At 37.4% G+C, this 25,191-nt stretch overlaps 1 protein-coding gene across 6 annotated transcripts in view; it reads left to right on the forward strand.

Moving 5' to 3' along the window:
• Positions 1 to 23,555, forward strand: part of crm (cramped) — a 43,952-nt gene extending 20,397 nt beyond the window's left edge. For 2 of the 6 annotated variants that reach the window (XM_053760537.1, XM_053760532.2), the window contains exons 3-24: positions 4,569 to 4,743; positions 5,594 to 5,766; positions 6,766 to 6,874; positions 7,623 to 7,826; positions 8,939 to 9,117; positions 9,659 to 9,776; positions 10,876 to 11,037; positions 11,633 to 11,789; positions 12,324 to 12,549; positions 13,557 to 13,748; positions 14,107 to 14,229; positions 15,092 to 15,195; positions 15,738 to 15,877; positions 16,851 to 16,983; positions 17,892 to 17,994; positions 18,536 to 18,637; positions 19,513 to 19,645; positions 19,931 to 20,015; positions 20,376 to 20,476; positions 21,001 to 21,165; positions 21,518 to 21,657; positions 22,789 to 23,555. In XM_053760537.1, coding sequence (XP_053616512.1) covers positions 4,587 to 4,743; positions 5,594 to 5,766; positions 6,766 to 6,874; positions 7,623 to 7,826; positions 8,939 to 9,117; positions 9,659 to 9,776; positions 10,876 to 11,037; positions 11,633 to 11,789; positions 12,324 to 12,549; positions 13,557 to 13,748; positions 14,107 to 14,229; positions 15,092 to 15,195; positions 15,738 to 15,877; positions 16,851 to 16,983; positions 17,892 to 17,994; positions 18,536 to 18,637; positions 19,513 to 19,645; positions 19,931 to 20,015; positions 20,376 to 20,476; positions 21,001 to 21,165; positions 21,518 to 21,657; positions 22,789 to 22,917 — 3,135 coding nt within the window. In that variant the 5' untranslated portion in view covers positions 4,569 to 4,586 and the 3' untranslated portion in view covers positions 22,918 to 23,555. The remainder of the gene's footprint in view (positions 1 to 4,568; positions 4,744 to 5,593; positions 5,767 to 6,765; positions 6,875 to 7,622; positions 7,827 to 8,938; positions 9,118 to 9,658; positions 9,777 to 10,875; positions 11,038 to 11,632; positions 11,790 to 12,323; positions 12,550 to 13,556; positions 13,749 to 14,106; positions 14,230 to 15,091; positions 15,196 to 15,737; positions 15,878 to 16,850; positions 16,984 to 17,891; positions 17,995 to 18,535; positions 18,638 to 19,512; positions 19,646 to 19,930; positions 20,016 to 20,375; positions 20,477 to 21,000; positions 21,166 to 21,517; positions 21,658 to 22,788) is intronic. The other 4 variants (XM_053760534.1, XM_053760535.1, XM_053760536.1 and 1 more) reach the window with 4 other exon arrangements.
• Positions 23,556 to 25,191: the final 1,636 nt, after the last annotated feature.

The following is a 25,191-nucleotide window of genomic DNA, read 5'->3' on the forward strand; positions in this document are numbered from 1 at the left end:
CAAACCAAAATAATAAAAATTATGTCCAAGAAATATAGATAATATATGTAGTTCTATGTAATTTTGACTTTAATATATTTATATTAAAGTCAAAATTTAACACGGATTTTTTTTATTTGCGTCCAAAATGTAAGTAATTAATGTTTAAAAATTAAAAATAAAATTTTATCTAACTTGTCTAATGTTTAAAAAAAAATGCGTTATAATAAAATTTTAATCATTGCATGCAATGTGATCAGTAAATACGGAAACGTACCTCGAATAAATAATATGTACGGTCAACAGCACATCAACTTACCCAAATTAATTGCAAAATCGTCGCTATTACCGCGCCATACGAGGGTAAATCAAAAAGTTCTTAGAATCACTATAAAAAAACCAGGAGATGTGTACAAAAATATTTTATTTTTCAACGTAATCTCCTTCTAATTCAATACATTTAGTATACCGCTTCTCTAACTTTCTAATTCCTTCCAAAAAAAAATCATTTTCTTGACTCTCAAAAAAGTCGTCTACGGCAGCCATAACTGCGTCGTCATCACTATATTTAGTTCCACGGATGTGCTCCTTTAATTTTGGAAATAGGTGAAAGTCACTAGGGGCTAAGTCCGGAGAATATGGTGGGTGATCAAGAAGATCGAAGCCAGCACTGCGGATTGCCGTGAGCGCAACTTCGGACCGATGCGCAGGAGCGTTATCGTGAAGAAACAACACGCCCAATGACAGTTTTCCTCGCCGTTTTTCCTTTATATTTTCACGCACTTTTGGAAATAAATTAGCATAGTAGGATCCAGTAATGGTCTGTCCTTTCGGCATGTAATCGATAAAAAGGATTCCTTCACTATCCCAGAACACAGAGGCCATAACTTTGCCGGCGGTAGGAGCAACGCGAAATTTCTTCATTGGTGGCGATGATGGCCGTTTCCAAGACATGCTTTGTCTTTTAGTTTCGGGATCAAAATGGTGGACCCATGTTTCATCCATGGTAACAACACGACGGCAAAATTCATCCGGATCGGACTGTAATATTTCAAGATTGCGCTTTGAAATTTCCAAACGACGTTTTTTGTTTTCTTCTGTTAACATTCGTGGTACCCATCTTGCCGACACTTTTCTGAACCCCAAGGAATCTGTTAAAATGGATTGGATGCTTCCAAATGAAATCTTTAGGACCTCGGCTAAATGTTTTATAGTTATTCTTCTGTCTTCCAGAACTAACTTCTCGACCTTTTTGATATTTTCTTCTGTGATGGAGGTTGACGGCCGCCCGGAACGCAGATCATCTTCACAAGTTGATCTACCCCTTTTAAATTCCGAAACCCAGTAAGCTACTGTAGAATAGGGTAAAGCATTATCCCCTAATGTCTCCTGAATATCCAAAAAAATTTCCTTAGTGGACATTTTTTTTAGGCACAGATACTTTATCACCGCACGTAATTCGTTTTTTTCCATATTTCAATACGTTGGAATACCCTTGGCACTTAATAATTTATTGCTTGTAAACGATACGACCGAATCGATTGTAACTGAGCATAAACATTATACGATAATCACTCTTTAAAAATAATAATAAACTACCCACAAAAAAAATATATCAATATGTCATTCTAAGAACTTTTTGATTTACCCTCGTAGAGTTTCATGCTGGTTAACTTGATGTGCTGTTGACTGTACACGATTGATACAGTGGGCCACAAAAAAGGCTTTTAAATAAACATGATGATACCTAAGGACCCAGTTCCTTATGCCACCCAATGTCACAAAGAATACATAAACCGTTTGTGACGCATTTTCGCTTGTTGGCGATTTGCAAAATTTAACATACACGCGGTTTGAATCCATAACATAACACTCATTATTTTCTGAAAGAATCGACAAATGTAAGGGACGTTACTGTTGTGTGGTGTCATCACATCGTGGATCATAGTAATGATTCAAATTGAAAATTCTTTATTCAATTTAGGATGATACACATCACTTATTGACGTCAAAAAATTACTTAAACTAAGTCTACTGCCGGCTTCCAAAGCGCAGGTGAAGAAGAAGCGGCGCAACAAACTTCACCGCAGCCTTTTCTCCAAGGATGTCAATTAACAAATATAGGTCTTATACATATATTAAAAATTATTTACGCCATTATTAAACATGTCATTTATAATAATGGTGTAAATTTGAATGAATAAAAAAAAATAAAAAAAAAAGTTGTTTTTCCAATAAAAATATTGAAAATTGTCACAAAAAAATGTACAAAACGTAATAAAAAAAATGAGTGAAACCTCTGGATCTCCTCTTTTATATTATATAATAATATTATATAATTATGTTTTTTGTATTTTTATGTAAAATGTAAAGAAAAGTGTGGAAAGATAAATAAATGAAATAAAATAAAATTTATTGTATTTTGGTGCCAAATAATTATAGTTCTCAATGTGTTTCTATGACACTAAGTGGCTATTTGACGAAGGAAACTGTATTACGTACAAACCGGAATAAATAGGTACAATAAATAGGACATCAAGCTACCGGAATTAATTGAAAATTAGTCCCTATGACTCATGCAGGTGGTTGATATGCGGTCGATCGTACTAGAAAAAAAATAAATTCGTATTAATTAATTTTTAATTCGAAAATTGATGTGTTTTGACACATGATTAGATAAATCATTAACAAAATCTTCCACAGGTGGTATAATGATAGTTCCGGAGATGAATATGACGCTGTGGTCTCAAAAATCACTAATCTGTTACCAAAATAAAATTCATCAATGAAACCATACGATCAGTAAAATGTATAATGTTTAAACCGCATGTTTGAAAACAGTTTATTGCTAATGTTTTTTAATTTTAAATGACACTTAAAATCCATTTTACGCATCTAGGTTTTCTGTAGGACAGATTACTCAATAATATTTTTTTTATAAACACTACTTTTGTTATTTATTCGAAATCTGACATTGCACGGGAAGAAAATTTGTTCTCTATAAACTTAACATTTTTATGGTGAACATCATTCTTTGCTAAATTCAATATTTTAAATTTATTTTACATGAGTTCTGTTTATTTTTTTAAAACATTAAAAAATTACACATTTTTTTACAAAATTTATAATTATAAATGATAAAGAGATTCCAGCTCGTCTCCGCTTAGAAGGGTTCCAAAAAGGCTGGCAGCATTACCCCTCTAAACCGCTATGGCTGCAAAGTAACTGCCCGCACTTGGATCGCCCGTTACCTCACGGAGACGCGCTGAAATCTCAGACAAAAAGGATTTTGCCTCAGGTCCTTATTTTCAGGAATTTATTTATTTTGGTTGATTTCCATCCCGAAGTTCACATGACCCGAGGTTTCTATAAAAACGTCATACGATCAGAGTGTAATGTGTAAGAAACCACATGTTTGATAACAGTTTATTGTTATTTTTTTCTAATTATTACATTCATTAGCACATAATGAAATCCGTTTTACGCATCTAGGTTTCCTGTACGATAGATCAAAACCACGAATTATTGATTGAGCTCTATTTCCGTATAAAATCTGATTTGTGTTTGTAATAAGAGTGATAATGGCGGGTCACGCCGCGGCTATCTGTAGTAGTATATTGGAGTTTTGACGTCAATAAGGTGCATATGACAGTGCATAACCCTACTAATATTATAAATGCGAAAGTTTGTAAGGATGTACGTATGTTTGTGTTTGTTATTCTTTCACGCAAAATCTCCTGAACGGATTGTTATGAAATTTGGTACATGGGTAGAATTATAATCTAGAATGACACTTAAGGTGATCTTTATCCCAAAAATCGCAAGGGAGCGAAGCCCCGAGGCACAGCTAGTTCTCTAAAAAGTCTTTGACTTTAATTACCAAATAAATCGAGATTATTATGCATTCTATATTATATATCATTATGTGTCGTTGGGCCCTGATAGAAAGTATATAATTAGATTATATGCCAATTTCTCTGCTTAACTCGTTTCCTCCATCTAACTTTTGGGATCTGGTTAGCCAAGCTCTCCTGTTTATCCAACTGTAAATCTTAGTTCTCGTAAGTTCTACGCCTAGGTTTTATTAATTCTAGGCAGTCTTCTAGGAGGTCAAAAATTATAAGGACATATTTTGTTCATAAAATTGCTTTTACGACACCTTATTAATTGTCTTGCGTGTAATTTTTGTGGGAAAATATCCTTTCAGATTTTTTTATTTCATTCAGGCAACCCTAGTGAAATAAACTTACAATCAGAAATAGCCGTTAGATGTATACAAAATAATTTCAATTAAGTATTCCTTTTTTAATAGAAAAATATTTTATTAAGTTAACTAGTGACCCATTTCGGCTTCCTCCTAAACCTTCCTTATTGGTGAAAACCGTACAAAATACATCCGGTATTTTATGAGTTCATCGCGTTCACACAAACAGACTGACGCGACATGGGTTTTTTTTTACAATATGTAAAAATAGCGTCTATTCTGGTTTAACAGTATTTAAAAAAAATGAGATTCAAAAGAGAAAAACTTTAGTGAGGATGTTATACAAGAAATAAAATGTTAAAAATAAATATATACTTGTTTACAGATAGTGAAAGACGCAGCCATGTCGCCGACGGCCGCCAGCTCGGACACGGAGAGGACGGAGCTCCTCGGCTCGTTGACCACGCTGCAGCAGCAGCGGACCAGCGCGAGGGTCATCAAGAAGTTGAAGTTAGAACCGCCCGCTGAGAAGAGGTGCAAGCGAGATGGACAGACTGATGGTAAGTTTCTTTTTCTAATTTATTTATTGAACTAAACATACCGTACCACGATAGAAGGCTGTATGAGCAACACAAATTAAATATTCAATTTAGGATGATATACATCACTTATTGACGTCAAAAAATTACTGAAATTAAGTCTACTGCTGACTTCCAAAGCGCAGGTGAAGAAGCGGCGCAACAAACTTCACCGCAGCCTTTATATCTGTAAAATGAAAAGGCCACACACAATCCCTTTAAAAGGTCATTATTTTACAATATATAAATATAATCGACTTTTCAAGTTCAAATACCTAATAAAATCGTCAATAATTGATGTACAATAATATTAAAAATTAAGAGGATGAATTTACATCACTATTAAAAATGTCAAAGTTTAAATAAATAAAAAACCATCAAAAACAGATAGGCCACGTAGTTTTTCGCAGCGACAGTGGCGCCACGTATGTGCGACTTCTATCGTGGTATTCACTACATTCTTCTTTGCGTGTCGATGGCAAATCAACGCTCTATTGGGTGCTACCTAAATATATTCTTGCCAGAACCGAGCCACTTCGATGGCTTCATCGGAAGCTGCCATTAAGTCAGCCCGAGTACAGTATCACATAGTTTTTTTAATTTTATTTATTACCACACAAAACGGTTTAACAACATAACATGTTAAGCTTAAATATTACAATGGCCGATAGTTAACTATCGATATATAACTGTAACAAAAAGTACCTATAAGTCAGTTTAAAAAAAAATCTACATATGTGATGTACCAGATATTTTTTCTCTATCATTTAAAACTTTAAAATTGTAAATTAAAGAAAAAAAAAAACTTTATATTTTTTAATTATTAACGCAGATCTGACAGAATGCGACACACCGAACAAGTTGGAGCAAGAATTGAAATTCCCCACTGTTAAGCAACGGATGCCCAAAGCGCTCTGGTCTACTGATGAGAAGAACCTGTTCTTCGAGGCCTTGAACGAGTATGGGAAAGACTTTGACGCTATCACCGCTTATATCTGCGCTAAGGTGTTACTTCTTTCCTTTTTGTGTATACTATACATTTGCCCGAAGCTTTGCCCGGATGTATCCTTACATATTATGAAATGATATTATAAAATTCTCTGTCTGTTGGCGATAACCTCAAAAACTATTGCACGGATTTTCACCAATAGATATTGTGATTCCTTAGGAAGGGGTATAATTTATTTGTGTTAGTTTTAAATAAAAATAATATTTTCAAATCTCATGTGCGTAAAGTTTGACATTATGTTTGCCAATGTAATCCGGTTCCAATAGATTTTAAGCTAGAGATAGAGCATAAAGTAAAAATTATTTTCTTGTTTACTCAAGATCTTATACAGAAGCAGAAGTTAGTACAGCAAACAAGTAAAATCTTCGTGAATAGTAGACACAGACATACAGTGAAATATCTGTGTCTGTGGCGTATCTTTTGCATCGCTTAAAAAGCTTCCATTTCCTATATGTATGTATAATCTACTATTTTATACATCAAGCTTTAACATTTTATACCCTGGATTCTTGCAGGTCACCAATTCATATGTTTTTCTAACCAAAAATATAAATGTTTAAAAGTTATATAACTTCAATATATCTATTGATATCATCATTATCGGAAGCGGTGGTGGTGTAATGGTTAAGACGCCCGCCTGTAGATCGAAAGGTGCCAGGTTCGAATCCTACTCGTGCCACATGAGTTTGTATACCAATCTGACTCATGTATAGTTGTTTTTATCGACCACCACTTGCTTCCGGCGAAGGAAAACATCGTGAGGATACGTGCACACTGGTTGATTATTAACTTGTGTGTGAAATGGAGAAGGCTCTCAATTACTAATGCCAAGGAAGTTGTTGTGTGTGTATAATTCCACGTAATGACCACGACCCTCAGCCATGAGGAATACGACTGAAGAAGAAGATCATCATTATCACCCTAAATTTCTGCAGCATTTGATGTTATATGGATTTTGATTTTGATGTTATATTTAAAACACGATTGTATTACAGGCAAAAAAGAAAGGTGTACCCGATGTGAATCTGAAGACGAAGACACAAGTCAGCCATTTCTACTACAGAACGTGGCACAAGCTATCGAAACACGTCCATTTTGATGAGAGTGAGTCTAATTTGTAATAGCTTTTATCACATACACACATACATAGTATATCTATTATCTGTACCCATCTCACTGGCGGTTGTTCCCGAAGGGCGCAGGCGTCGAGGTAGACCACGAACTAGATGGCGGGATGATTTAGGACAGGTATCGTCGTGGTTGGCAACAAATGGCTCAGGATAGAGACCTTTGGAAGACAGAAGGGGAGGCCTTTGCCCAGCAGTGGGACACAAAATACAGGCTATATTAAAAAATATATATTTACTAGGCTCCTGATAGAGATGAAAGTAGCAAGAAATATTTCCTAATACAAGGAAAGTTGTAAAAGCTTCGAAAAGTGCCGGAAACTTTAAAAGATTTACAATAATATTTTTATACTTACATAGTAACAATATTCTATGCACAGGACCAACCTAACACACCTATTTTATTTTATTATTATATAATTATATTTCATGTATAATTATATTTTAGTATAACAGATATAAGAATGCTTTAGTTACTGAGAAGTGCGGGAAGGGAGAGCCGCTTCCATAAGATACTTAATATAAAAGTTAAAACAAATTTAAACACACACGATTTTTTACGGCTACCTATAGTGTTTTATTCGACGTTTTACGTCACAGATGTCGATTTTAAATGACACAAGCGTGCGTTGATCATTGCTAACCTTATTAACGATCTCCACTTCGTGTCGCGCGAATAATGTCCAACATTTAGGCGGTATCATAATGTCCATGTTCCTTTACAGACGTAAAAAAAGTGGCACAAGAGCTCTACGCGTTAATAAACTACGGCGAACTCAGAAAAAAGTTGGTATCGGTGAGTGAGAAGACATGCGCGCGTTTGAGCGAGATGGTGCAATGCGGCAGCCTGGTGGTGCGAGTGAGAGGGCGAAATGTTAGGGTCAGAACGCCTATGTGCCGCGCTTTGAGAAGACTGAACCAGATACACGGTGAGTTTATTGTAAATTCTATCTTATTGCAATGATTATTAGGTTGAATTTTGTCTAAGTGAGATGATGTGATAATGCGGCAGTTTATTTGTACAAGTGAAAGGGAGAAATGTCTATTAGAAATTCCACATCATATCGTGATTTGAGTAGACTGAAAATCGTCAGTTAAAATCAATCTTGTTCCAATGATTGTTAGGTTTAATTCCGTCTGAGCCAAATGGTTGCGATCCTAGATAGAACTCCTATGTCCCACAGTAGACTGAATCATGCGAACGGTGAGTTCATTGTAATATACACTCTACTGCCTTGGATTTTAGGTTCAAAATTCGTAACCTTGATGTAAACAGGTTTGTAATTTTCTAATTTGTTATGACTAATGTTTACTTTCAATAAACGTTAATAGTGTATATTTATATATAATTATTGACCAGTTTATTTTGTTTGTCTGAATCATACATAAATAAATTGATGGATGTTTCCGTTGGGAATGTGTGTGTGTTTATCGACATTTATCATGTAAAAGATATTTTTTATGAATTTCATATTTTGTATTGTAGTATTCGTCATGGTCGAGGGTGGAGTGTTAACATATGCAACGATGATATTAATGGAGTGGTTTACCTTCCCCATTGTCTTCATTTAATACTATGCTAAGAAATCTTTTAACTATAGGGCAGGTTCACGAGGTTTTCCTAAAATGATAGCAAGTTGTGGTTTATTGAAACTTCTATACATAAATTTGTCAAATTTGGTTGAAAAACTCATGTAGCAGGGTGAATTTCCGAGCGTTTCGACCGCTGCGGCTGCGCGTCATTGTCAATTTTTCAAATTTTAACAAAGACAAGAATCAGTTTTACTATCTGACTTTAAAATCATTAATCTGTACTGTGATCAATGTAAATTTTATGAATGATTGATTTTGGAAATGATTCCTATCTCAATCATAATGACGGTGCGGTCGCAGCGGTCGGAACGCTCGGGAGATTCACCCAGCAAGAGTTGGATTAGAACCTGAGACCTTTTCTTCACAGGCGCTCTCGGTTCTCTCTCTGCCTGATGTGAATCCCTTCACCTCGGGAAAGCTATTATTGTCTAATAACTGTTAACCGCAGAGCGCGCATGCGGCGTGCGCGTGTGCACGCGCGCGTTGATATCGTTGTGTGCGCGCAGCGCGAGCGCGTGGCGGCGCGTGCAGGCGGCCGCGCACAACCCGCGCCTGCAGCTGCTGGCGCCGCTGCGCCTGCGCCTCGCGCACGTGCTGGCCGCGCTGCAGCGCCGGTGGAAGGTCAACGTATCCTTTGTATGAGGAATACATTCGAGGACCCCGTTTAGGTCAAGATAAAAAATGCTTTAAGTGAAAACTTCTTTGGCGGCGTTGTGCACTTTGTTTGACGGGTGAAAAATGTTAAACTCGCGTAAGGACACGTGACCCTGATCGAAAATTCGTAAGACGTCAAAAATGCCCAGGTTAATATTCAAGTTTTCACTTCCGCCGGCACTCCCGGAGTGCAAGCCGTTTTTTATTTTTAAAAATCCTGAATTTTGGATGTTTTGTTGTATATTATGTTGTAAAATATAGTATCGTTAGTATCCCATAACACAACTCTCGAACTTACTCAAACTTTATGATTTAAAAAATCTAGCTGTTCCGCGCGGCTTTGTTCTTGCAAGATTAAGGTATTTGCTATCGTAAGTAGTAAGGTATCTAAAACGTAACATCAGTAGTTTAAATTAAAAATCAAATCCAATTCATTTATATTTAGAGCATTTGAATTTTTCATTATAGAAGCTAGCTACTTTTTACTTTGTCGTTTCCTTAACCGCCTCCAAAGTCCTGGAGACAGTATCCCGAAGATCAACATGAAGAAGACAACTACCTTCAGGAACCGAAGTACGACGATGATGATGAAGACCATCTAGGCTTGGAGACTGACAGAATCATAACTCAAGGTGAGGTTAACACTATATACTTAAGTCCATTTTCGACATGACCCACTACTAGGCAAAAGCCTATAGGTCCAAGAAGACTATTACGCAAAAAAAAGTGTCCTCTTTAGATTATCATTAATAAGTTATCATTTAAATTTTCAACACTCAAGTAACAGTCAGAATATTATAGGCAGTTGCTTAACACTTTCACAGACGCACGACTGCTATGGCAGTTGTATTTTTTTGTGCCTCGTCGTGCGTCCACGAAAGTGTTAATACGCGTATTTAGCGCGCACGTACCTTTAATAGAATGTAAGCGGTGGCACGTACCTTTAATATAATAATAGAAGCGGTGGTGGTGTAATGGTTAAGACGCCTGCCTGTGGATCAAATGATCCCCAGGTTCGAATCCTACTCGTGCCACATGAGTTTGTATTCAAATCTGACTCATATATAGTAGTTTTCATCGACCACCACTTGCTTCCGGTGAAGGAAAACATCGTGAGGAAACCTGCACACTGGTTGATTATTATTAACTTGTGTGTGAAATGGAGAAGGCAATGGCAAACCACTCCATTAATAATGCCAAGAAAGTTGTTGTGTGTGTTTCATTCCACGTAATGACCACGACCCTCAGCCATCATACGACTATGAAGAAGACCTTTAATACTTCGGACGTTTTACGTAGTATTACAACGACTCCTGGTCACCGAGCTTAATTAGAATTAAATTTGTTATTATAGGCAGCGGCTTTAGCTTGGCTCGCGCGATAGATAACAGTCGCGGCGCTTGAACTTTTTAAACTCACGCCATTTCTATCTAACATGCAAGCATCTGTTTTATCTGGTTCTCGAAAATGGCAGATAAATTTAAGCCACTAAACTGTCAAAAGTCGATAATTTCTTTTCAAAACACGGCAATCATCATGTAGCCATGCTCGCACTGGAGACAAATTATCGCGGTCAAAGATAAAATGACAGGTCGATTGCAAAATTTAAACCAATGTATAAAACCGATGATCGCAAAGTTGATAACGCGGGAAGCGCGATAAAATCATATAGACTTAAAACAGTTTAGCCATGCTTCCCATGCTGGCCATAAATTCTAAATACGATTACAGAGCACAGACTGCCAAGAAAACTGGCGTTACACGTCGGACCGCGGCCGGACGTGACCATAAACCTGCCCGTACTGACTCCATCAGAACAACTGTCCAGTCAGAAGATATGTTTCTCATCGTACTTGCAGAGAATGTGCTCGCTTCGACACAAAGACACTAGTGGTAAGTTTATTTAGTCATAAAAATGCTGCCACCGAGAGAGCAAGCTATAGACATCGTCCATATCATTAATATATATTTTGTCCCTCGTCACTTGAGAGAATCCCTCCCGTGAGAATTTCGGGATAAAATGTACCCTGTGTGTCATTCCAGGTTATATTCTACCCGTGTACCAAATTTCATAAATTCGTCCCAATAGATTTTGCGTGAAAGAGTAACAAACATACTCACTAGACAATATATGACATTGGTAGTACGAGACAAATTATATACTGTGGCCTAAAGTATGCTTTAACTTTTTTACACACAAGAAGTGGACATCTGGCCTCAGCTTTTTCGTCTATGTTTCCTAATGGAATTTTAATTGAAAATTAATCTTATTGTAGTAAACTTAAGCTGTTTTTTATTTGGTATTTTTATTGTTTTTCTTAGTGGTTAGTGCAGAGTGTTGTCTATATGTAATTACTATTTATCAAATTGAGTTATGTATTGTTACGAGCTAGGGATTCGTAGATTTGTATATAAAACACACCTTATACCCTTAACTTAAGGGCCATTATTAAGGTATTACGTTATCATAATAGTATTATTATTGTAGCAAAAATGCGAGCGCCTAAACGTCAAAGGAAAGACAGTGCCACAGATAAAGACAAGGAAATGGAGCAGAAGAAGTTGAGGTTAGAGGAAGATCCCACCAAACTAATGCAGATTGATGAAACTGCGGTCGACGGGATTGACCTGATGGCTACTTATAGGTGAGTATGGAGAATCCACCGCCGGAGGTGAGGTGGACCATCGTAATGTCCGTGTTTTCTCACGAGTCGTAGCATATTAACAACTAGTAGCCCGTCCCGGCTTCGCTACAATTAAAAATATAATAAATTAATCATCTAAACTTTCCTCAGGAATCTATTTGGTGAAACCCACATGAAAATCTGTGCAGTAGTGTTTGAGTTTATCGCGAACGGACAGACAGACAGACGCGGCAAAGGAGTTTGTTTTATAATATAACAAATGCTACTTCAAATCTGTATATGTTCCGGTCTCATCCGGGGCTGTAAAGCTGCGGAGTCAGGGGCCAGCGTATAAAAAAAAATTGAAGATTCGGCTACGCTTCTATTATATTCTTTGAGATTGCTACTATTGCCTATTAGTTGCCAAGACATTGTGCCTCATATGACGTCCAATGGAGGATATAGAGTGGTATTTTAGGGCGGAGACACAGGCAACAAGAAAACATATAAATACAAAATAAACAGTGTACCAACAGCGGATTTATATTTTCGCAGGAACATTCAAGACGAAGAAGAAAAACCTAGTACAGAGGACGAGAAAGAGTTGAAATCAGAAGAGACAGCGGAAGAAGATTTAGAAAGAGACGGCTATAAAGAAATGTCCGAGAGGGAAAAGGACAGCTTCTCTGAAATGGAGGACGATGAGAAGTATAATAAGAGTGATACGGATAATGAAAGCGATCATGGGAAGAAAAGGGATAAAGAGTTTAAAAATTTAAAGGTGATAATTTCATATGGATTTAAAATATTTGTTTTTATTTTTTTTTCCAAGTTCCACAGGTTTTCAGGTTTATTCATTATGTTTTATTTTAAAAATTATTCAATTTTCAATCTAATCGAAACTAGTGTCCACCATTTTCTAATGTTTATTACATTACTAGCTTTTATTTAACTTGATAGATAGAGATAGATATTTATTTGTAAAACAACAACACAAAACACAACCAGACTAAAAACACAAAACACAACCAGACTAAAAACACAAAACACAACACAGTATTCACAAAGCACAATCGTAAAGCAAGTGTACTGTGTTGCAGCAAAACAAAAAGGCCCATCTCAGTGCACATATCACCCAGAGGGGCGATACACTGATTTTCAGACGAGACCTGAATCAGTGTGCGCACGGTGTGTGTGTGTGTATATTAACAGTGAAGAAGGAGATATATAACTACGATTGATATATTACTTATACAATAAACATTGACTGTAGCTACATACACGTACCTAACATAATAAATAAAGAAAAATAAAATACAACATGGTAAATTAGTAAAGGATGCTAAAGCACATAAATATTACATCACAAATACATACACTTTACTAAAAATAAAATAAACAATTAAAAAATAAAGTTTACTCTAGTGGCAACACCCGCTACCGGCGGCGAAGTGTACAGTTAATTTTTTGCGAATTTAGAAGGTAGGCCCGAAATTTATTTTTAAAGTTACAAATGGAGAACTTGCAATGTATGTATCTAACTATGTTCGTTAGGGTGGAATCTTGCAATTCAATTTTCAAGCAGATATCCTCAACCGATTGTGCTGAAATTTTGTGTATACTTTTGTTTTAGACGACTGCATTATTATGATATTCACCCAGGATCGGCTCACAACGGGGGAACTCCTCAACGGCATACTCCATACTGCAGCAATATGATTTTTTGTCACTCGAATGCTATTCTCTGAAGACAATAAAAGTTTGACAAATAAATTTAACTTGTTTTAGGTTAAATTCCGAATCCGACCCAAGATACGTGGTGGCACCGAGTACACACTAGTTTCGGTCGTGGACAAAGACGACGAGGTCAAAATCGATGATACAGCGAAAGACGACGACGTAAAAGCTGATGATGTCAAAACGGATGACTCCAAGCCTGACGAAGCCAAGGTTGATGAAACGAAAGCCGACGAAGTCAAGGTATTACACATGCATCTTTATAAACTTCCCGCTATATAATTAGACGAAGATTACTTTTTTGTCTAGATACTTTTGAATTAGATTTTACTTTACCCTCTTGAGCAAAAAACTATACGGAGATATATAGATAACTAGCATTTGCCCGCGGATACGCCCGCGTGATATTCCCAACAGTGATTTTTCCGGGATGACAGGTATCCTGTGTCCTTCTCCGTAAATTGAACTACACGTATGCAAAATTTCAATATGATTGGTCGAGCAGTTAAAACGTGAAGAGGTAACAAACTTACTTTCGCATTTATAATATTAGTTAACAAACTTTACGATTGAAAAGTTTATTGTGTACTTGATTTTGAAGGGGGAAGAGAAGATTGAAGAGCCGAAATTGGACGTGGACATAGAGACAGCAATGAAACAGATTCGACGCGGCTGGAGTATACACGACGCTGGGGACCTCACCATTGGCGACCTTTATCTGATGGTAAGCATGTACTTTTTTTTATTTTTGTTAACTTCTCTCTCACATGAACATTGTGCATATTCGATTACATAATATAAATTTAGGCTAGTGTTAACTAACTCTTAAATAAATAGTCAACTTTATTTTAAAATGTCTAAATTAATATGAACACAAGTCTTTTGGTTAATAAGTTTAAAATGTTTGAATTAAATGGATTTGTTACACATGTCACATATGCTTTTTAACTTATTTTTGAAAATAATAATGAGATGGAAAAAAATCTGGAATCGAGCGGGAAATGAACCCGCGCCCCTGTCTACCCGGGACCACTGAGCTGTCGAGACCATGCCAGTTCGGCTGAATTAATGTTTGTTTAATAAATGTATGAATTGCTAGGGAAAGTGTAAAAAAAATATCCATCAATTATTGATAGTATCGTGAAGATATCTAAAGCGAAAAAATTGAACATTCTTCACAAGCCAAATATATATATATATAATATATAATATAGCAAACGATTTATAATATTTTTGATCAGTAAATAGCCACAGGACTTGCATTGTAGACTTATCATGGCAATATTCTTATAAAAATTAAACAATTTATATTAAGTTCAATGATATTTTGTAGATTGACCTGGGTCTCGGATATTTATCTATATAATGTACTAGCGACCCGTACCGGCTTCGCTCGTGTAAAAACATATTAAAAACCCCAAACCTTCCTCAGGAATCATTCTATCCATTGGTGAAAATCCGTGCAGTAGTTTTTGAATTTATCGCAAACAGGCAGACAGGCAGACAAACAGACACGGTAAAGGACTTTGTTTTATACTATTTAAGTAACGATATAAGTTAAGATGATAATTAAACATGTTTTATAGTTTGGCGCGAGGTCTCGACTGGAGCTGGACTATTGGTGGGCGGAACCCACCCCTCCGCTCCCCGCTCCGCCGCACAAAGCCAAGACAGAGTCGCCGCCTGAAAGGTAAAAAACTGAGTTTTATTTATTTATTTACAACTGAAATCTATCATTACAGGCTAACCCAATTCTTTAGTGTAGCCTACAGAAAAAAACTTCACAACCTATGACAAATATTATATAAAATTAATGATATGTGTGTGAATTCACTCAGGGTAAGAGTGTAGCTTTGGTAATCATCATTTAATTTAGAATATGAAGTGAAAAAGTGCCTGTGAAGGCCTAATTTCTGAATATGTGATTTGATTTTGATTTTGGGTATAATTAAATACGTCTATATGGTTTGCGACAACATTTAGTGAGCGCAAGGCTTTGTTATGCAACTTTTACCCGCGACTTCGTCAGCGTTGAATAGCCAATTAAGTCGTCTTTGGTTGTCTTTTCAATATGATTTTTCATACAAACTTTCACCCGCCATCATAGTAATTTGGGGGTTGATATATATTTTTTTAAAGTAACAAACTCATCCTTTTTGAATAGAGGTCTACAGGTACATAAAAATGGTACATCGACAATACCATTATTTAGACGCTTCTTTTCTAATACAGGAAAACAGACAAAACGCCAGACAAGGGAACTGACAGCTCAGTAGAAGATGGAGACAAGAGAGAGAGTGACACAGACATATTCTCACCGAAGCCTTTTGGGCAGGACAGCAATGATGGGCTGTCGGGAGATGAAAGGAAAAGTTAGTTTTATTTCTAACTAGATGTTTATCCGCGACTTCGTCAGCGTAGAATAGTATGCTTCTGACAGCATAATTATATTTTTTGTGATTAATGTGTTTAGGCAAGTCTTGTTAATAATGTCTTAAGGAACAATATTTTTGTGTGATATCCAAATACGTCAACTTTGGTTGTTTTTCAACGTAATTTTTATACAAACTTTCACCCCCCTCCTTAAAGTTTCTGCCGCTTGCCTGACCTCAACCATCTTTGTTGTAAATCAGGACCCTATTACTAAGACTCCATTATCAGTCTGACACCAGACTGTATATCATGATCCGTGATAGTTAACACTGTGGAATTTCTTACCGATGATGTTGAAAATGATGATCATAAAGCCGGGTCCGCTGCGACATATATATATATTTTTATAACAAATACATATATAGATAAACATCCAAGACCCGGATCATGACCCGACCGGGGATCGAACCCGGGACCTCTCGGTTCAGTGGCAAGAACCTTACCACTGCGCCACCGAGGTCGTCAAAAGGGGCGTGTCCGAACGTTTATCGTTGTAAAACACGTTCGCCCATCCTTTCTATGTTCCTCCTTTTTATCTTTTTGAACAATGTTCTGTTCAAAACATGGCGCAGCGGACCCGGCTTAACAAATAAAAAAAAATCCGATTAAAATTATTTAAGGGGGGCCATACAACAATTTTTTTTAACGTTTTCCTATACTATTATTATAAAGAGGTAAGCGTTCGTCAGTTTGTATGTTTGAGGTGGGTAATCTCCGAAACTACCGAAGCTATTTCAAAAGTTCTTTCACCATTAGAAAGGTACATTATCCAAGAATATTTTATCTAAAAATTCCCACGGGAGCGAAGCCCCGGGCAACTCTAGTATAAATATATAATGGTATGGAATATTTCGAATAAATCGATTCGAACATGATAGATTTCATTAAATCTTAATATTATTACAATACCAGGTGAACAACTAGCGTCGCCGGAGCACAAGTCGTCGAGCAACGCGTCGCTCAAACTAGTCTGCAAACTGATCAACCGACCGCTGCCCCTCGCGCCGCCCGCTTCCAACACTGGACTGGCTTTAGTTGGAGACAGGTAACACTATCTCGCTCTTTCTTTCCCCCCTAAATTACCCTTTCAACTCTTTCGGTCGTGAAATTACAGCCGGGTATTGAAAGGGTAATTTACGTTAACTCTTTTTTGGGACGTTAACTCTTTTTTGGGACGTTAACTCTTTTTTGGGAATTTGTCATCTATCAATTGTCAAGGCTGCTGTCTAATTATGGGCAATATATTTATATAAACTTTATGCGACTGGATGCGAAAAGCCCAAAACCGACAGCAGTGGAGGGAGAGGCCTATGTCCAGCAGTGGACTGCTACAGGCTGATGATGATGATGATGAAACTTTATTGCACAACTTATACAGTTAACAATAGATGGACTTAATGAATGGATTAATGGAATTGGGCTGGGCACCTGGCTAGAAGGAATGATGGAAGGTGGAGTAAAGCTGTAACTGAGTGGTACCCCAGAACTGGAAAACGGAGCGTAGGACATCCGGCGGCCAGATGGGTCGACGATGTAAAGGAAATTGCTGGCAACAACTGGATAGAGACGGTAGGAGGCAGTGGGTCACGGAGGGCTGCAGATGAATTAATGGACCATAAAGGATTCATTTAGTTTCACCTGTCACATTGTCTGTTAATAAATCAAATCATAATCAAATTTTGCAAGTTAATAGTTCTCCCACTTCCAGTTGATCTACAGAGTTGAAAGTTCCCACGTCGCTTCAGTTTCCATGACAATGCATTATTATGATAAGCATGCGACCTGATTGTGCAGCCCGGATCGGCTCCAAAAGAGGGAAATCCTCAACTGTTTACAGCACGGACATGGGTTTTTTGCCGGGCGTTAAATGACACAAGATCTCTCTGACGACAATGAAAGCTTGTGGCAAAAATGACATTTTTGTAAAAAAAAACTTGTTTATTAACTTGGCAGACTGAAACGGCTACTGGCGTTGGCTGGAAATCCTCACGTGCCCGTGTGCGGCGGCATTGCTCGGTGCGAGTGCGGACATGTGTGTAGTGCTCAAAGGAAACAGGTAATGTACTGTTTATATTATACTGGTATTCCTCAGGGCTGAGAGTCGTGGCCACTAGAATTAAATAATTAAGAAATAAAGGTTAGGAGGAAATTAAAAATATACATTCTTCAATTTTTTACAAATTAACTGCCAGAAGACTTTATAAAATAATTAACGTTTAGTGAGGTGATTTTAATTTTATCAATATTTTATTCGACGATCCCTTCCACAAGAAAATTGACGGATTGTAATGAAAGCGCGGTCGCGCCGGTTAAAACGCTCGTAAGAACGATCCTTTGACGAAATCATATTCTTTTATTGACTTTTCATGCGAATCCCGATAGTCTTTCTTTAATTTTATTACAGAAACATGTAAAAGGTTTCTTTTCATTGAGAAATCAGTGTTCCATGTACAGCCAACAGCACATCAAGTGCACCCTGCATGAACCTCTATGGCGCGGTAATAGCGGCGAGTTTGCTATGAATTTGGGTAGGTTGATGTGCTGTTCACTGAAAATACGAAATGAATTCGTATGTGAGTTTCCTTTAATTTGTTTAGCAACAGAGGCATCAAGGCGTGGGACCGCCGCTGTCGAAGCCCGACGACCCATCGGTGGTGTTTCGACATCCCACACCCATCGCCCCGCGACCTGACGCAGAGGTAAGACAAACCCATAACAATATGATAATAATATATTAATTAGAACAGAACAAAGCGGGCGGGGTCTACAAATCAGCTTGGGGCAAAAATGCATTTTTTGTGTGTATGTTTGTAAGCGATAACTTGCGAACCGTTGGTCTGATTTTGATGAAATTTAAAAGGTATGTAGGATCTGTCAATAGAATTTTTAAGTTTAGTGTTACCTACTGTGTTTAGTGTTTCCTATTGTGTTTCCTACTGTGTTTAACTTTAGTGTCTCCTACTGTGTTTAAGCACCATTCGTAGGTTTACCATTCTTCACTTTCTTAAGAAAATAATTCAAATATAAATATATAATTCAAATACAAACCAAAAATGTACAGATTGTAAATTTTTGCTGAGCGTGAGAGTGACTCAGCCGCCACTATCGCGGTCACTATCTCATTGCAGCTTGTAAATATGCTTTTTAACCTTACTTTCTTCAAATGGGATCCCTTTCGCATATTTTTTTTATCGTAATTTAATTTTATCATAACGAGTTAGGCATGTTTTTTTTTTGATAAAATAATATTTTGTCATTTTTTTGGCATGTCTTTTCAATAAACATAATTATAGTTTAGGCTAATGTATTTTACCATAATTTTGATTTGCATAAAGCTATAGTGTAGCAGTAAGTCAGGATGCGGCGGGGCGGGCCTCGGGCCACACATAAGCCGCTAATATGCTTTAGAATATTATGCTTAAAAATTGTTATGCGAAAAAAAATTGTGCCTTAAACATTATGCCATATTAATATTGTGCGTATCTGTGATTATGATAAATTATGACATAAAATTGTATTCATAAAAAATAGGGAACCTCTTCAGTTAAAATGTTACCTTACGTGGTATTTTCAGCAGCCGGCGCCGCCGACGTCCGCGCTGGGCGGGCTCCCGCGCTGGCGCCGCGGCCGCCCGCGCGGCTCCTCGCGCCGAGTCGTCGTGCAACGATTGCTGCCTTTGATGCCTAAACTGGCGCCATCCAGCAGCAGTGAGTGTTCTCTCTCTCTCTCTCTGTTCCTTCCCTCCCTATTAGTATTTATCTACTTTTTGCTGGAGACGAGGTCGGCCGCAAGGATCTTCGACTGCCGCCATTGGCGACCCAAACGCTCCTTCTGCTACTCCTATCCCTTAATGGCCACGTACGACATACACGGGAGGACACGGAGGGCCCATTCTAGGGTGTAAAACGTTGCTCCATTTATCAAAATAAACTCTAGTTACTTGTAGGTACATATATAATAAAGTACATAGAAAAATATATACTTTTGTTCAGATCTGATCCCGGTAAAGATAGTCCCAAACTCGCCCCCCGTGCCGCCCAAGATACTGCCCAAACCGCCGCCCACCACTACATCTGAGTAAGTATACACACAATTAGCAATAAATTTATGATATATTTATTTATGATATATAATTTATTTTTAGATTATATTCTACCCGTATATAAAATTTCATAACAATCCGTCCAATACATTTTGCGTGAAAGAGTGACGAACATACACACATACAAATTTTCGCATTTATTATATTAGTAAGATTTAAGTTCTATTTACACTGTATAAATGTAGTTTACATAAATTGTTATTGAAAATCCAGACACAATTGTCTGGATTTCGCACACTAGACACTAGACACTCTTCAACTCAGAGTTAAACAATGAAATATTAAAATTTGTTAAGAAATATCATTAAATCAATTCAATTTTGTTTATCCCACAGTCCGTTGTACTACGTGGTGCAAAATTCCAACGGTCAATACTACTTCCAAGATGGCGACCGCCGTGTGCCCATATCGCAGCTGCCAGACGAATACAATGAAGGTACATAGATTCTTCTCCATTCGCCACTTCACTATATAGTAGAACACACAGTCGCCCGCCGCGTCTGTCTGTTTCTAAGCTTTCTTCTTTTGTTTTATTTTATAAATTTAGACTTAATCAATTTAACTTACAAAATAAACATTTTATACCTAAATACTTTTCACTACTAATAACAGTGTATAAAATTAGTGTTAAATTAAAATTATTATTAATCTTTTCAAACCAACAAATGGATTTTGGAGAAGCGGTGGTGGTGTAATGGTTAAGTCGCCCGCCTGTGGATCGAAAGGTCCCAGGTTCGAATCCCGCTCGTTCCACATGAGTTTGTATGCCAATCTGACTCATGTATAGTAGTTTTCATCTAACACCATTTGCCTCCGGTGAAGGAAAACATCGTGAGGAAAACTGCACACCTGCACACAACTGCATTTTTTAACCTCTGACGCAAAAAGAGGGGCTTTTTGCGTCGAGGTTAAAAAATGCAGTTCGTTAAATATCAATTATCTGCACTTTATATTTTACAGAAGAATCCTTTGAAACAAAAGACGAAATGGACTTGCTGGACATCCAACCCGAAACCATAACTGGCTCGACTTCTCTCAAAGAAGATAATAAAGAGAAAGTGACGGAAGATACGCCGACCACGCGTGTGATAGAGACGAACAATACGAATGCTTCGGAAATTGCACGTATGTTGGTCTTGTACACAATAAATAGATTACTTCATGAATAAGTTCCCTTTCTCTTTTCCAAGCGTGTAACCAGTTGTATTTACGGCTGTGACGTTTGTAACCCACGAAATACACATTGAAATATTGTAGGTTAATGTTTTTAAAACCGACCGCCTGCCTGACGTCGTTCCTTGGGAATGCTATTGTTATGCTGCTATGCCTATCAGTTGTCAACCCTGTGTCCCTTATTCGTCTCGCACGAGAGAATATCGAGTGGTCCTATTTCAGGGCGGAACCACACCCCACAAATATAATTTAAATAAATATAACCAATGAGCGTGTATAAAATAAAGTGTTTTCTATCACACAGAGTTCCTACCATCAGAGTCGATGTCGCTATCCCCGTCTCGGCTTTTACGCGACGCGGACTGCTGGCCCGAGGGTTCTGTTCAGGACTTCTCGTTAAGTAGTTTCCTTGGTCATCTCGAGGCGCGACAGCCTGAATTACAGGTTAGTTATAAATGATGTAAGCGGTGGTGGTGTAATGGTTAAGACGCCCAGCCTGTGGATCGAAAGGTAACATATATATTAAGACAAATCACACAGGTCCCAGGTTCAAATCTTACTCGTGCCACATGAGTTTGTATACCAATCTGACTCATATATAGTAGTTTTCATCGACCACTGGTTGATTATTAACTTGTGTGTGAAATGGAGAAGGCAATGGCAAACCACTCCATTATTAATGCCAAGAAAGTTGTTACGTGTGTTTCATTCCATGTAATGGCCACGACCCTCAGTCATGAGGAATACGACTGTAAAGAAGATAAATTATTTATTGATTTGAGAGATCGCGATGTAATTGACCAGGACCTGGCTGACATTAGAAAAAAAAAATTGATTTGACTAATTGGAGAGTAGCCAATTCCCGATCGATTCCAGAATATTCCATCTCATTCCAACTCGGTATTATTTACAAAAAGAAATAATAATAAATTGTTATTATTATTTCTTATAATCATTTATGTCGGTCGAAAGAAAAACCATATTATGTTAGCAAAAAGTCTTAGACGAAGTCCGGTAGTTAGTCTTAGAAATGTGTCAACGTGAGAGATAAAGCGGTCGTCCAAATCGAAAGGGACCTTATGGCGCCCGGCACTTACGCCATTATTGCCGTTGTTTTGTATTCGAACAGCGGCAATAGAGACCTAAGTGCCAGCCGCCATAAGGTCCCTTTTGATTTGGACGGCCACAAATGCTAATCTCGCCCCCGACATTTATAATGAAAAAATGGTTAATAGTCGTGCTTTTTGTGACTATTTGAAGACTACATTCCCTCCATTGTATGTCTCTAGTTGCCTTGTTCAAAATTGTGTGTTGTATTTTATTTTTGGTGAAATAAATTATTTACTAAGATACTGTCCACACTGCGATATGTCATCGCGAATAATATATTCCGCACTCGTATACTTACGCGACTTTTTAAAACCCCTCTTTTAGTCTAGTATTAGTCCTGAAGACAACGATAAAAAAAAGATTGAAGTGTCACAGAATTGCGAAAATCAAACCTCGCGGTAAATTATCGCAGTGTGGACAGCACGTTACATCGGCTTGTGTTAATTTCACTCGCTCATACCACAGGTGGATTCGCAACTCCAGTCGTTGATGGCGGAGTCGAGCGTGGACTACGTTGCAAAGTTCGCCGACCTCGCAGCCGAAGTGGCCGACGTCGCTCCAACAGACAACTTGCCTTCAGATGATCTAACGTGATTATTTGTTTAAAAAAAAATGAAAATTTGGATGTGTTTGAAGATATTTGTTACTCAACTATTTTTAAACACGCGGCTCACCTTATGGTACTTACCATAAGGTGAGCCGTCACCGTAGTCTATGGATGCCTAAATGAATGAATAACAGAAACATTAAAACACCAGGGTTGTCACATTTGTGTGGTCTAGGATATTTTGCCACAGTTCCCGACGTTATCACACTCTTCAATCTAGAATACAATTCAAGCTCTACTATTAGGCGTCAAATGTTCAAATGGGTTAAAAGCAACGAATATGCCGCTCGACTGGGTAAACAAATAAACACATAAATGTATACACAATCATTAAATGTCTCTTTAATTAATAAGTTTAGTTAATTATGTAATTTTCAATTTTTTTTTATTCTCATTTAAGTATATTAGGCGTAAATGCGTATTGAGGGGTAATATTTATCCCGAAATCTCCACTCCACTGCAGTGAAACCCAGTGGCACAGCTAGTTCTAGATTAGTCCTAAGATTTAATAATAATTATATAAGTATTATAACTTATCTTTAAGTTTTAAATGTTTAATAAAAATGTAATTAATATATATTTACATTATCTGACATGGACAGAACTTGTAAATATACAAACTTCATCATCGTGGTTTTATTGCTGAGATTTTTTATTAAATTTACGTCTCTCTCTCTCTCTCTCTCTCTCTTTCCCTCTCTCTAGCCTTATCCCATTTCATTTGGAGTCGTCGTCGTCATGATTCGCCATGTATTTAGATTTTGGGTCGTTGTAATGCCAGTGTAAAATAGGTGGCCAAATAATGACGGGAATCGGTATGACAAAGTATATTATCGGGTAGCGGTTAGATGCGAACAGAGAGCGCGCCGGGTGTCCGGCGTACTTTTATATTGGTCCTTAACACTAGTGACATCTATAATTTGCATTACGAACTAAGTCGATATAATTCAAGCATCTATCGGAAACAAGACATCTAGTTTCTGACATTGTTGCTAGATGGCGCTGTGCTTACCATGCTGCCCCCCAGCTTATATTTAAATATGTAATCTATGTTCTATAGCTATAAATATTTGAAATTACCGAGTATAATGACAGGCATTGTCTAGGCCTCTGTCATTTGCCTCCATCCTGTTTTATTTAAGGACAGTATAAAGGCTAATGACATGCTCTGTTACCTTATTTACCTTTACATAGGTACCTTATTACCTTGAATGAAAGATAATAATTATATAGTCTTTATTTTCTCTTCCTATCGCTATTCCTAATAGAATACATGATAACTATTCGATTAAACTGTATTGTATTGTTTATACAGAATCAATAGTCTTATGCAACCCTAATATATCTTATACGACTGAAAGGAGTGAATTTAATGCAAGTGTAAACTGTTATGTTATCCAATAACAATTAACTGCAAATACTAATCTAAATATAGGTACTATTAATTTATACAAAACGAATCTAAATCATTTATTAGCAGGTAAAACACAAATATTGTTGAAGGATCTTTTAATTGTTGCTCGCTGCGTCTTGATAGTTGCCACCCTAGTGCTGCCATCTTGCCCGTCGTGACAGCGAACTTTGCGTCCCAGCTGCCAGTAGAACGGTGGAAGTCTGTCGTCCTTGACCAGCACCATTGCATCTTCTCGGAGACTGGGTCCCTTCGTAGATCTCCACTTGGTGCGTTGTTGTAGGAGCCCAATATAATCACGCGACTATTGCCGCCAAAAGTCCTGCCGCATCTGTTGAATTTGTTGGAAATGTGTAAGTCTTTGGACAGGAACATCTTGGTAATCGTAGTCTGGAAGGCAGGTCGGTGACCTACCGATCAAGAAGTGGGCTGGCGTTAGTACTATGATTTCAGTACTATGATTTCATCAGTATCTGATGTAGGGATAGGGCACAGGGGGCGTGAGTTCAATATTCCTTCGATCTGAATCAAATATGTAGAAAGTTCTTCGTAAGTTAAAAGGGCCTGACCCACTATTCGTTTAAGGTGGTATTTACAACTTTTAACTGCAGCTTCGTGTAATCCCCCGCTATGGGGACAATACGGGACCAAGAACTTCCAGGTGATACCTTCGTCTGCAGCGAACGTTACAATATCGTATGTAAGAATTGATATATTTCTATAATTGAAGATTTCACCAAAGCAGACTTTGTAATTTTGTTAGTGGGTTCCAATGAAAAGAATCCTCTAAAGTTTCAATCTTTTTTGTATTATTATTTAAACAATATTACTCACACTAATATTTTAATTG

The sequence above is a fragment of the Plodia interpunctella genome, chromosome 20 (genome assembly GCF_027563975.2).
Source record: "Plodia interpunctella isolate USDA-ARS_2022_Savannah chromosome 20, ilPloInte3.2, whole genome shotgun sequence".
NCBI classification, from domain to species: domain Eukaryota; kingdom Metazoa; phylum Arthropoda; class Insecta; order Lepidoptera; family Pyralidae; genus Plodia; species Plodia interpunctella.